At 52.0% G+C, this 13,231-nt stretch overlaps 1 protein-coding gene across 1 annotated transcript; it reads left to right on the top strand.

Moving 5' to 3' along the window:
• Positions 1 to 1,338: 1,338 nt before the first annotated feature.
• On the top strand, positions 1,339 to 11,087 carry ASB1 (ankyrin repeat and SOCS box containing 1). The gene is made up of 5 exons (XM_056349901.1): positions 1,339 to 1,480; positions 1,628 to 1,769; positions 3,626 to 3,928; positions 8,378 to 8,763; positions 10,651 to 11,087. The coding sequence occupies exons 1-5, from the start codon at positions 1,420 to 1,422 to the stop codon at positions 10,782 to 10,784; spliced, it is 1,026 nt and encodes a 341-aa protein (XP_056205876.1). The 5' UTR covers positions 1,339 to 1,419; the 3' UTR covers positions 10,785 to 11,087.
• The last annotated feature ends 2,144 nt before the right edge of the window (positions 11,088 to 13,231 follow it).

Genomic DNA, 13,231 nt, shown 5'->3' with positions numbered 1-13,231 from the left:
CCAGACTGACAGCCAGTTCATTCCAGGGGATGTTTCTTGGCTCCAGGTCTGCCTCATCTAATGGCATAAGGACTAGCAGGCAGGGGGAGGTGGCAGTGCTAGCTAGAACCGATGGCTTCTGAAAATCCCATTGATTCCATTCCCCTTTTGATCTTCCACCAGGCAAGGCGAATGGGTTCTATTTACAGATCGTGCCTCTCTCCTCCAGATTGCTCGAGCCCATATAATAAGTTACAGGAAACCGTGTTTGCAGCCAGAGTCTGGCGTCGGTGGATTGATATTCTGCCACGGAGCAGCAGGAGTGGAGCTGCAGGAAAGCTAGATGGATTACCACCATTCCCTCCTGGCACTGGGGACTCAAAAATGTGCGCTCAGAAGCCAAAGGTGTGTTTCAAATGCTCGGAGAGCAGCTCTGCACCAGGGCATCACCATGACCAGCGGCTGGCCTGCGAGCATTGCCCAGGGAGGTGATCAGAGTCGGTGCGAACCGCTTTCCTTTCAAACCTTTTGCCTCTGCGTCTTTCCACGCACCTTCTCCTGCTTTTGCATGCTCAAAGCGCTGTGCCCGTGTGGGTACTTCACAAGCCCGCTGCTCCCTCCTGAGGGTGAGCTTTGGGCGCTGTATTTGAGGCTGCCTGGTGGGGTTTACACAAAGCAGTGGCTTTTTGCTCAGAGCCCACAGACCTGGCTGCTTCCCCATGGCATTTTCATGACCCTGTCGCCTTGTTGCTTGCTCCCGCCCGGCCTCCCCGCTCAGCTGCGCTCCCCTCTCAGCTCCGTCCCCCTCACACGGGCCGCCTGCTCTCTCTCACAGGCCGGTGGCAACCTGACAACACACCCCGGGGAGAATCGGACGAATGTGGCCAGATAAAACCTCTGCAGCTTTTAGCTGTGGGAAACCTCGCCTAGCCTAAGGAGCGAAACGCTGCCCGCTGCAGCAGCGCCCCAGCGCCCGGTATCCCCCCGCGGCGGTGCAGGGGCGGCCCTGAGGCGGCTTCGGGGCGAGCGCGCCGAGTTGCCAGGGCGGTGGCTGGGAGAAGGAGCCCCCAGGCCCCTCGCCCAGCGCCCGAGCCCTGCCCCGCTCCCCCCTTCTGAGGGGGAACCTCCAGAGCCCCCAGCGGGTGAGGCGGCCGCCGCGCCACCCCGGCCGGGCTGAGCGGGCCGGGCCGCCCCAGTCACCCTCCCGCCGAGCGGCGGCGGCGGGGCGGGTCTGAAGGAGGAATGGCTCCGGCGTGGCTGCCGGCTGCCGGCGCGGAGGCGAACCGCCCTCCTCCCGCCGGGGAAAACCACCTTAACGCGGAGGCAGGAAGCCGCCGGGCCGGCGGGCACCAATCAGGCCGGCCCGGGGAGGGCGGGCGGCGGCCGGGGGGCGCTGCGGGCGGGGAGGGAGGCCGAGCCGGCCCGGCGCTGCGAGGGGCGATGGCGGAGGGCGGCCCCCCCGGCGGCGGGGACCCGCCCGCCGCCTCAGGCGGGCAGGCAGGTAACGTGGGGGGAGCGGGCCCGCCGCCATCCCGGCGGCCGCCCGGTGCCGGGAGGGGGACGGGACGGGGCAGCGCAGCCCCCCGCCCCCGGGCCGCCGGTGGCCTGGGCTCAGCCCGGCGCCCCCCCCGCTCTCTCTCCAGCGCAGGTCGTAACCTGAAGGAGTGGCTGCGGGAGCAGTTTTGCGACCACCCCATCGAGCACTGCGAGGACACCCGGCTGCACGACGCGGCCTACGTGGGGGACCTGCCCACCCTCAAGAGCCTGCTGCAGGAGGAGAGCTTCCAAAGGTGAGGGGGCGCCTCGCACCCCCGCCGCAGGCTGCCTGCGCGCCCGCCAGGGGCCGCGCCGCGGGGCCCCGCTGGCACCGGGTGGCTGTCGAGGCCCCGGGGGCTGCGCGACTCCCCCCCCTCCCCCGCACGCCGGCTCCTCTCCGACACCCGCCTCGCTCCGGTGTTCACGGGAGAGACGTCAGGCTGGGGGGGTGCGCAGGGATCCCGGCAGGGAAGGCTCCGGCCGCGGCCGAGCTCCCCTCAGATGGGCCCAGGAACGAAACACCGTGAAAACAGGAGCCTGGCTGTGGTGGGGAAAACATACCAAAGGGATTACGGTCGAATATATAAACCTGAAACACCCTGCGTTACAAAACCTGCCCGGTGCTAAATCTGTGACGATGGGGATAGTTAATTTTCCTGCATCGTGGAGAAAACTGCTTAGAGTGCAGATTGCCTCCCAGCCTCAAAAAAAGCGGCCTTTCAGCAAAAAGGGAATGAGCCAGCCCCTCTCTCTGCCACCTGGGGCTCTTTGGACCCTTGGTGTGACATTTTTGCCTTGTGCCATCCCTGTGGCAGCAGGGCCAGGCATCCTGCCGTGCAGGAAAAAGCAAAGTTTGGCGGGAGGGTTGGGCCTGCAGCACCATCACACAGGTGATGGAGTGCGCAGAGAAGTGACTTCTCTGCATTCGGAGGTAGGTATGGCATGGAGATCCCCAAGCCTCCGGGATTAAAGGGAATGTTTTTGTCGTAAGACTTGATAGCTGAGGGCTTTGTGTGGGCTTTATACGACTCCTTTTCCTAAAACACGGTTGGAAAAAAAAGATTGTGGCATCACTGTCCCAGCAAACACTGTAAATGCACTGTATAAAAACTGCTTTGTCCTGCACCAGTTATGTGGGCCTGCATGGAGTGAACTAGAAGAGCAGATCCATTGCTGCGCCGTCTAAAGAGCACTTTTGCAAGCCTACCTTGGCTTTAAAGAAATCCCTTCCTCTCTGCGTGTTCCTGCTAAAATGGTACCTGCAGAGAATTTGACAGGAAGGTCTGGATGCTTATGAGATTTGTAGGGCTAACCTGAGATCTGGATGAGCGTGACAACTAATACAGGTTATTTCAGATGGCATCTAAGCAGCCACCAGCCATGAACCTTCTCTTTCAATACACTGGAAAAAGCTCTTACGCCAGGACAGCTGTGCAACAAGGATGCTAATGGCCTACTTGTGCTTCTCAGTGCAGGATGGCTGCACCTCCCAAGCTTGCTCCTTCCTGGCAGGGATAGTTTTCTCTGGATTTGTGTTTGTCATCCATGGTGCTTGGGTGAGTGAATGTTGCCAGTGGTGTGATACAGATGCTCGCCTGCATTTCCATTCATTGCTCGCCTTTTCCCGTGTCCTCTTGCTGTTTCCCTGCTGCTTTGATGACTTTCTACCCTCTTTACAGCAGCTTGAATTAAATGGGTGTGGTTGTCCACTCAGTCACTGCTGGTTTGGGATATCTCCCTGTAAAAAGGGAGTAGGGAGTATTGTATTTTTTTTATTAGGGATTTTGACTGAGTTTTGAGGCAGGGTTTGTCCCTTATTGTGTGTATGCACTGCTCCTGACACAGCAGAACTCTGATAAAGCCCATCTTTCAGACACTACTTGAGTATGTGTATGAGTATGAGTACTCTCTGGCTACCTGTGTGCAGCACCTAGTCAGGATGTTGGCAGGAGCTTTTCAGGGCTGTTACGAAGTGCCAAAACAGGGAGGAAGAGCTTCAAGGGAGCAGTTTGGGCTCTCCCAGCATCCTCCTTAGGGGCTGGGGGAGTTGGGGTGATGCAAGGCAGCACGAGGGCTTTTCTGACCCAGTGTTTTTTCCCCCCAATGACAGCCGGATCAATGAGAAGTCAGTGTGGTGCTGCGGCTGGCTGCCCTGCACACCGCTACGCATCGCCGCCACCGCTGGCCATGGCCCCTGCGTTGACTTCCTCCTCCGCAAAGGGGCTGAGATTGATTTAGTGGATGTGAAGGGTCAGACCGCCCTCTACGTAGCTGTGGTCAACGGGCACCTTGAGTGTGCCAAGATCCTCCTGGAAGCTGGGGCTGACCCCAACGGCAGCCGGCATCACCGCAGCACCCCTGTCTACCATGCGGCACGCGTGGGCCGGGCAGACATCCTCCGGGAGCTGATCAGGTGAGAGCTTGGGTGCAGGCTGAAGATGGTTCTGGTGGGGAGAGGGGTGGCTCTACCTTCTTGCCTTGGGATCTTTTCCCCCATGGGGCTCAGCGTATCCGTTCCCTCCTCACACGCCCAGTGCCTCCACAGGCCTGGCGAAGCTGGCTAAGATACGGACAAGTTCTGGTGCAGAAGCGCCTGAAGGTACATCCTCGTGTTCTCTGTCGCTTGGCCCTGATCTGTGCCCTGCCGTGTGACTCCCATGCCTGTTCTTCTAAGACAAAGTCTAAGAGAAAAGTTTTCTGTTTCTGAGCCCACCATCCACTCTTCAGACAGATCCAAATCTTAAAAAGTATCTTCCCCCCACCTCCGTTTTGAATGCCAGCTCCATGTCTCTGGCTGGGTTTACGAGTGAGGTGGATTCCCCAGCGAATCAAAAATTGGTTGGAAGCACATCTCTCCTTTGCTTAACTCTGCTGCTCTGACCGTTTTCTGTCCTTGGGAGGAGAGATGCTTGTCATTGGCACTGGCTGTTCTTGGCTGCTTGGGTTTGCCCTTCACTAGGGCACCCTCCGTGGCATCCTAATTGCCTGACACCTGATGCACAGCTTCATCGAAGGGGTGGCATCTCTGGGGCAGGGAGTGATGGCCATCGCTCTGTTGAGATGAACAGTAACCTTAGCTGGGTGGTGGGTAACTGGTGGCCGCCTGTCCCTCAGGAAATTCCCTCCACGAGCAGCGAGTGGGTTCAAGATCTAGCAGTGAGCTGTGCAAATTTGAGTTTCTTCCTCTGTGGCATGCTGTGGTACTTACTTCCTTCTAAATTGGAAGCTTTTTGTATAAGGGACTACGCTGAGCAACTGTATCGTCCATTGATGACAAATACTAAGGGAAAAATACAGGTTGAAGAAAGAAATGGTAAAAGAGAAGAAAGGGTATTTGGATTCACACAGGAGCGCTCTCCAAGGAATCCCTTCAATGTCCACAAATGCCAGAAAATAACCAAATGGATTAGAATAGAAGAAATTAGAAATACTTGGGAATTTTCTCCTTTCCTTTTTGCTTGTGGGGAAGTTAATTTTCATACAAGTGCAGCTTTAAGGAAGCTGACGAGTAGAAAGATGGGGAGACAGTCCCCTCTTCTTGCTCCTTTCTCAGCAAGCTGAGAGAAGGATATCCCCATCGCCACGTGCTCGTTGGTACAAGGTTCAGCTCACACGCTGCATTCCTGAGAATCTCCCCTGATATATCTGCTAAGGCAGGGTGAAATGTAGCAAATGGTATTTCAGCAGCACATGGAGAGCTGATGCATTGATTTATGTGTCTGCTCCTTGGGATACCTTGCCAGCAATATTAAAAGCAAGATTTTGGAAAACTTTCAGGATTAAAAATTAACTGGAGTTTGTCCAATATCTTTTTATTAGACAATGTCTCTCCCAAGGCTGCTAAGCTAATACCAAATTGTCAGATTGCCCAAAATTTCAAATATCTTGGAGCAGAGATTTCAAAGATACATTCAGAGTTGCTTACTTTAACACACAGTCTTATGTTATGAAGCTCGCTCAGATTTTTAAAATGTTGTTTTAAAGGATTTGGCAGGGGGAGTGCAATGAGGAAGATACTTTTACTGAGATACAAAGAAATACTTCAGCATACTCAGCTCGAGAGAGCCTGTGCCCTGAAGAGAAAGCCCAGCCCAGTCAGGCTCGCTGCAGGTGTCTAAACATCGCCTGGTTCATTTCTTTTCTTTATATCGTATGGTAGCACAATCAGGGTTCTTGACTACTACTACAACTGCTGAACCAGCTAACCAAGCAATAAGTGAAATTGTATCCGTTAATAGTAAATACACACGTAGCTGTGGAATGGTGATCCATTTTATAAGACGGCTGGCGGAAATATGCACGGTTATATTGCCAGGGTATAGATTGCCTTCCTGACAGCTTGTGATGTGATCATGCTGCAATGGGTTCGGACTGTAGCACTGTACTTGCAGCGTAACTGAGGGCTGACCCAGCATCTTAAGGATCCTTCTGCCACACTAAAATGGTGAAAAAGATACCTGACAAATCACCCCGATGCCTCAGGTGCATGCCTAACTGTGATAAAAGTGGACTCTTGTATTTTGCTTTGAGTTGGGGGTTTCCACTGAGAATTTTGATGATAATGGAAAAAAAACCGGACTGAAATGAAGGGATACCTGCTGTCTGGTGAGGACCATGGCCATAGGAGACAGCGACCCTACAACAGCCCTGCGAAAGTCCCACAGCAGCACAGATGACTATCCAAATGCTACATAGTCTGATTTTAAGAGATTTATCTACAGGGAACATAAACGATTGCCTGTCGAGAACAGACACCTTCTCTTATTTAGCCCTCTGTGCTCCAACACAGGTGAAGTGGCACAGATGCAGCAAAGTGCTGTGGATGTCCCCAGGGATGGATGGGAATGTCCCCTTAGTGTGCGGTGATCCTTGGGTCAGCTGCCTGGCCTGGGAAGCAAAGCTCAGTTCTGTGGCTGGTGCAAGAACCAGCTCACGCTCATCAGTGCTGTACTGCCTAGTCCCATCCTTTTCCTGCATTTTTCCACCCCACCGGTCTCCTGAGATCTCAGTCAAGATGTTCATGCTTGGCAGATCTTGTGAGTTGGGGTAAAAATACACTGCATGCCATTTGCAGCTCTTAGGCGAGTTTCCTTGGCCCTTGTTCTGCGTGAGTTTAATTTAAATGAGGCCATTCCCATCCTCAGAATTGAAGCATTTGGTTAAGTATTTGCTGGATAGGGACCAGGCCCTACTGGGTTCGGAAGAGCTGTGCTTGCCTTGGGGCAGGATTCGTCCCCAGGTTGTTTCCTTATTTCTTTTATTAACTCCAGAAAGGAACATAATGCTATCTAGGAGACAGAAAAATCTAGTTCTCGGAATGCTTGGTTTGTGGTTTTGGGAAGGGGGCTGGCAGGTTGAAGGAACCTTTCATCTCTCTGTGGGGAGAAGGGACAGTGCTTTCCTTCCTTTGCTTGGTTTGCAGTGCTGCAATTAAAACTAGCTACTCCTTAGGGAATTGCGTTGTCTTCCTCCTCCTTCCCATCCAAGCCGCATGTGAAGTAGATGGGAGTTAGTGTCCCCACTGCTTGGGTGTTACCCAGCCTGGGGGAAATAAATGCTTATTTCTGCGACATCTTCTTTCCGCAGCATTGCCATTTTCCAAATTTCATGCTTTTCTAGAAAGCTACACTTGGCCTTTTTGTTCCCATTTATTTGGCTGCATTCTTCACTTCCTACAAAAAAATGAAAAGAGCCGAAGCCAATCAGCCCTGTTTGCTGCTCGTTCACAACTTACTGCCATCTGTACTTACCAAGAAGTATGCTGCAGGCGCTGCTTCTGTTTCATGATGATGATGATGTCCACTGAGCAGGGCTTCAGCCTGTTAGCATGCCTTCTCTGCGCCACAGCGAGCCTGAGCCCGCTTTGCTCTGGCCGCAGGGCTTATGGAGCAGTTGGGACACCATGGCACCATGCGGCAAAGATACGAGGTATGGGTTTCTCTGTGGGGTAGGGTGAGGCAGGAGCCAGTTGCAAAAGGCTTGAGAGGGTTGCTGCTGCAGCTCTCGGAGGTCTCCCCCTTCAGGGTTTGGAGTGCTGGCCTTGAACTGTGATCTGTCGTGCAGTAACCAGTGTAATATATAACCTGTGAATGGAGCTGTGCAGGGTGGATGGGGAGAATGGAAGGTCTGATGCAATTATTTTGTGTTTTTCCAGTTTCCTGCGTGCTCAAAGTTGGCGGGTACATCCCTTCAGCTGAGCTGAATACTAGGGAAAAGGCTTCTTTTTGACTCCCTGATGGGATTCTGATGGGATTTCAACCGCCTCAGCTCCTTCGGGAGCAGGATTTTGTCATACATGTTTCGCTGTTGAGCACAGATTTCTGTTTCCATTTCCCTGCTGTTTGTGACAGTCAGATCAATTGCCTGTATTGCTTTTTGGCCTGTTTTATCCTGGTGGGGAAGTTATTTCACTGCATCTCTTCAACTGAGTCATTTGGAAACATCCCCGCTCCCCAGCCGGCTCTTTGGCATCCAGGATTACGTGGTGCTGGCTCAGGGCTGAGCCGTCCCTTGTGCCAAGGCCGTGCTTGGCACATCCTTCAGGAGGGCAAGGAAAGATGTTAGTCAGCTACTCCTCCCCTCTCCAAAGCCTGGGTTGTTGCGGGCAGAGAAACAGCTTTGCTTCTTGAAGATCAGACCGTGCTGGATACGGCATGCCCACTCAGAAAGTCCCCCCAGGCCCATCTGAGGGTAGGTACGGGCGGTTCTTGGGTGGTGGGCCCCAGAGGTACCAAAGGTAGGCAGGGTCTCACCCTCCGGGTGTCCTTCAGCCTCAGCCGCTGCCACGTTGTCACCCTGGGCTGCAGTTGTTGTGCTCTTGCCTTTGTTTCCAAACCTCCGCTCTTCTCACTCCCCCACTCAGGTATGGTGCAGATGTGGATGTGAACCACCACCTCACTTCGCGGGTCCCCAGCCTCTCCCTGCGGCCCCTTACCACACTGGTGGTCTGCCCCCTGTACATCAGTGCAGCCTACCACAACCTGCAGTGCTTTCGGCTGCTGCTCCAGGCTGGAGCCAACCCGGATTTTAACTGCTGTGGGCCCATCAACATCCAGGGCTTCTCCCGGGGCTCCCCAGTGTGCGTGATGGACGCTGTCCTGCGGCATGGCTGTGAAGCGGCGTTTGTCCACCTCTTGATTGACTTTGGAGCCAATCTGAACCTGGTGAAAGTGGAAGCCTTGGGAGTTGAATCCACAGGGAGGGTCAAAGTCAACCCTGAGGCACTGCAGGTGTTCAAAGAAGCAAGGGGTAAGTGGCTTTGACTTACTGAAGTGGCGCTGGTTTTATTTAGCTCTGGATTCAGGAGAACTCTTTGGAGAGTTTATTTGGTAATTAGGAGCTGTTAAGGTGGTAGGATGGGTGTTACCATCCTCATCTGGGTCTCTTTGTTCAGGTACCTTCGGCCAAGTGCAAAAAGATTGTGTAAACAGGTTATGCCTAACTTAAAATTTGTGTAAAGCAATTCTAACAGGCAAAAAAGATAACTGGGATTTAACAAGCTGTTAAGCTAATTATATGACTTCACCACCCCTGACATGGCTCCCAAAGAGCTGTTGCTGGCTAGGCAGGCATCAGGCAGGAGAGGACCGTGGGGCTGGCGTCTGCAGCTCCCTGGCACGGATCCTCAGTGTTGCCGAGCTGCTGCCTGCCTCTGGCTCTGTCAACACTGATGACTCAACCCAATGGCTTCCCCATAAGCCTCCAGCTAGACTCCTTATTTTTTTCCTGTTGCATTTTGTACATTCACGTGGTGTTTTCCCTCTTGAGCTACCTCTTCAGCTACCATCGACACCTATCCCAGTAGCCCAACCTCTGTCTTTATCTTTTTTGTCTTTCTCCCAGCTCTTTTTCCATTGCCTAACCATGTTCTCAGCAGCCTGAGACAAGGTTTAAGCAGTGCGTTCCTATCAGAGCTGGGCTTTGGATCTGCAGACTACAGGCAGGTTATGGCATGTCCAGTGACATCCAGTTCTCCAAAGCCATGCAGGTGTGCCCTCACCGTTCTTGATTTGACCCTGTGCTCTGCAGGGACCCAAGCGGTGGCTGTATCTGGACAGGCTTCGTAGGAAGTAAAGCCACAAACAGTAGTAGCGAGTGGCAGGAGGGAGCTCAGATGGTGGTGGAGAAAGGTGGGAAAAGGCTGGCTCTTTGAATTTAACATCCTGCGGGAAGCAAATGAGTTACAAAAGAAGTAAACCAGAGCCTCAGACCTGAACATGCTTAAATTTACCTGCTATTTCTTTCTTTTTATAAAAGAAACATCAATACAGTGCGCACCCTTGTTCCAGCAAGGGCAGCACCTCATAAAACCACCAGGCTCTGCTGGTGAAGGCCAGGGCTTTGCACCAGGGTTGGAAGTGGGGTTTCCCTCTTGAACTCCAGAGAAATTTCAAAGGGATTCAGGCTGTGGGATACAACCCCCACCCCCCACCCCAAAGTTATTCAGCTTTGCGCATACCTGGTTTTTAAACCAGCCTGGACTTTTGCTGAGAAGAGGTGCACATAAGCTGGAGCAGGTGGTTTCCATTAAGCATGGGTTTAGGAGGCAAATGGGACTCCTCAGGCAGAACGTGCGGAATAGTGGAGTGGTGCCTTTGGAGGTCCAGTTCCTGAATCAACATAGACACCACCATCCTCTTGCCCTTGTGCTGAAAGAGCTCTCCATGAACTCAAAAGAAGCCCTCAAGAGAAGGCTGGGATAAGGCCTGAGCTGGCCATCAGTGCTTTTGTTTCCCAGGGCAAAAATAAAGTCCACATAATTTTAAAATTACCTGAATAGTATTGAGCCTCTCACAGCCTCGCCTGTTGTGGATTTGGCAGTGACCTCTTGAACCCTGTCATGCAGGGATTGACGCCGTGGTCACAACCCCATGCAGTCTCCAGCTTGCCCTTCCAGACTGCCCGTGTAGCAGCTGTCGTTGTTCCAAGTCTTCGACGAAAAGGTTTCGCACCCTCAGGGAGGAGCACGCTCAGCTTTCCTGCACGGCCTTGGTGTCGCTGCACAGGACGTAGCCTCGGCATATGGAAAGGGTAGATGGCTCCTCAGCTGTCAGCCGGAGCTCAGCACGATTTACACACTTACCCTTCTCTCTTTCTCTGTCCCTCAATAGTTTTTCTCTGCTTTCTTCGTTGCAGGCCACACCCGGAGCCTCTTGTCTCTCTGCCGCATAGCTGTACGAAGAATACTTGGCAAATCTCGTCTGGATCTGATCCATATCCTTCCAATCCCAGACCCCATTAAACAATTTTTACTTCACGAACACAGTTAAAGGGCAACTGGCAGCTTTCCGGGACAGTTTGATTTGGTAAATGAGTGCGCTGATAAAGCCAGGTGCCAATCCTAACCCTTCCCCCGCAGTCAAATACTGTATTGCTCATGGAGTGCACATAATTCCCTGCCCCTGTGATCTTCCCCTCCAAATTTAGGGTGCAGTGATTCGGTGTGTGTATTCTTAAGCTACTGGTTATCTAACTGGTGATCTCTCGTTTGCAGCTGGTGGGACGATGAGGCCGGTAAGCGTGTGTGGCTGTTACATGAGCAAATACAATATATCCTTATAGCTGTTAGCATATGTCTGTTTGTTGACTCTACCTCTGTTATTGATCTGTGTTACACACACCTTGGGTCTCAGCGGCACTTCTGCATGGGGAAAGTGTCTGTACTTAAGCCTTTCCTCTTCCTATAGCGTACAAGGGAGTCTCTCCTCGCCTTGGTAAGGGTTTTACAACAGCACTGTTCTCTTTCTGCTGTCAGTACCTGGCCTTTCTCTTCCGTATGAAGTTTGTGATTGCTGCTGTAAAAGTGGGTGTGTTTTCTTCTGTCCTCTTCTGGTGTGAAATGTGTCAAGCTGCCTGTCCGGTGCTGTGCGTTACTCAGAAAATTGTATCCATGTCTCTACGTGCTGTAAGGTAGCTGCTGACTCGGCTTTCTTCGTGTAGAGGCCCCATCGCACAGATGGGAGAGTAGCAGAATATGTAATCCTATCCTGTCTGAGTCGTTCCTGCAGCACACCGGATCTGCTGTGGCAGCTCGGCTCTCCCTCCAGCACTAATGGACAAGGCAGGCGCTGGCCAGTCCTCCTCCCGACTGGCTGGGACTGGGTCAAGTCTCCTGACCACTGCCGTAGCATGAATAAGAAAATGTGGAGAGAAGAGGAAAAGGTAGTTTCACCTTTGGAAACTGATGGCTACACAGGCTGTTGTGGGGATCCGATACCAATGGTTCAGTCACCACTGTGGTGGTGGTGGGACAAGGACTGTGATACTCAGATGAAGCCAGCATGTGAACCTGAAAGATTTATAGGATACTTTTTGGAAGAGCAGTGGTTAAATTAATCTTCTGTTCACTGTAAAATGGGTTTGAGCATTTGAGAGTGACCAGGAGCAACAGTGGAGGACTTGCTAAATTAAACTGTTGTGTTGCTGTGCTGGTTGGTGGTTGATGCAATGCCTGTGAATATATCTGTGTGATTATGAAGGAAAAGACACCAGAATGATCTCTAGACTGCCTGCTTGCCGTATTGCAGTGATTATGATGTTATTGAAGGCCCAGTAAAGTATCTGAAAATGCACAGCATGCAGGACTTCCTACCTGCTTTTTACTCCGTATCCCATGGTGGCAGTATGACCAGAGAAAACCCTCCAAGATCCACTTAACCAGTGTTTTTGTTTGCATACTGCTTCTGCCAGCATTGTGGAAAAGGGAGAAGAAAGGTCTTTTTGTTTTTCCTTGAAGTTCCTTGAACTTCCTAACGGAGGTTATGCGCTTGAGTGCGGTGTTGCATCCAGCAGCCTGAGCTCCTTTGATTTCCAGTGCCTCTGCATTGCTGTATATCTTCATGTCACAAGCTCACAGAAGTGTCATTCTGCAGTGAATCGACAACCTTCCATCAGGATCTCAGGGTCAGCCAGCTACTTAAAGGTAGTGAAATAGTCATTGTATAGGAAACATTGTCAAAATAGCAACTTTAGAAGGACAGAGATGATAGTCCCTCAGGACCTTGGGTAAAAACTCAGGTGATCATCGATACTTGCTTTTACTGATTCAAGCTCTTTCTAGACCCTGTGTTATAAATTGATGTTTTGGATAATTTTTCTTTGCCAGATGTTCTTCCCATGCTCATGCAGTTGGCAAGGATATTTTTCCAGATGTAACGTTAAGTATGTTGGGGATTTATTTATCGTGTGGTATTAGTGCCTAGGGACCTGTTGTTGAGAGCAGAGTTAAGCATGGGATGGTGAGGACCGTAAGACAACCCCTCCTGCGAATGGGATGTAGCTCTGGTCGCTCTTCTCCTTGACCTGCTGCCGTAACAGTGAAGTGGGGTTGGTTAAGCTGCCTTGCGTTTGGGTTTCCAGTGCCTTTGGCCAACAGCCCCATTTATTCTGCCACTATAAGAGCAGATCCTCAAGGCTGCCCCATAGACTTGCCCCATGGATTTGCCCTATAGGTCTTGATACTAGTTACAAAATGTTCTTTTTCCAGAGGCATAAATGAATGCAAAATCACAGTTCAGTTTCTGGTCCTCCCGCTATAGGATGTGTTTAGGGTGGAGTTTGATAAGCAGTGATGGACTTTCTTGTATGTTTTATGATCTGCTGAAGAACACGTGCCTTTCCAAGATGCTTTCAGAGAAGGAGGAAGGGCAGGAAAAAGACAGTTCCTGATTGTTTCCTGCTATTCCAGTTCCATGGCCAGGCCTGGAAGGTCCAGCTG

This window comes from Falco biarmicus, chromosome 8 (assembly GCF_023638135.1).
Source record: "Falco biarmicus isolate bFalBia1 chromosome 8, bFalBia1.pri, whole genome shotgun sequence".
Taxonomy (NCBI): Eukaryota; Metazoa; Chordata; class Aves; order Falconiformes; family Falconidae; genus Falco; species Falco biarmicus.
Note: the sequence above shows the minus strand (reverse complement) of the source record. Positions and strands in the feature narration are given on the sequence as shown.

Coding starts and splice junctions, on each gene's coding strand:
- ASB1 (XM_056349901.1), top strand. CDS start 1,420: ATGGCGGAGGGCGGCCCCCCCGGCGGCGGGGACCCGCCCGCCGCCTCA. Junction 1,481..1,627: donor CGCCTCAGGCGGGCAGGCAG/GTAACGTGGGGG, acceptor TCTCCAGCGCAG/GTCGTAACCTGAAGGAGTGG. Junction 1,770..3,625: donor CAGGAGGAGAGCTTCCAAAG/GTGAGGGGGCGC, acceptor CCCCAATGACAG/CCGGATCAATGAGAAGTCAG.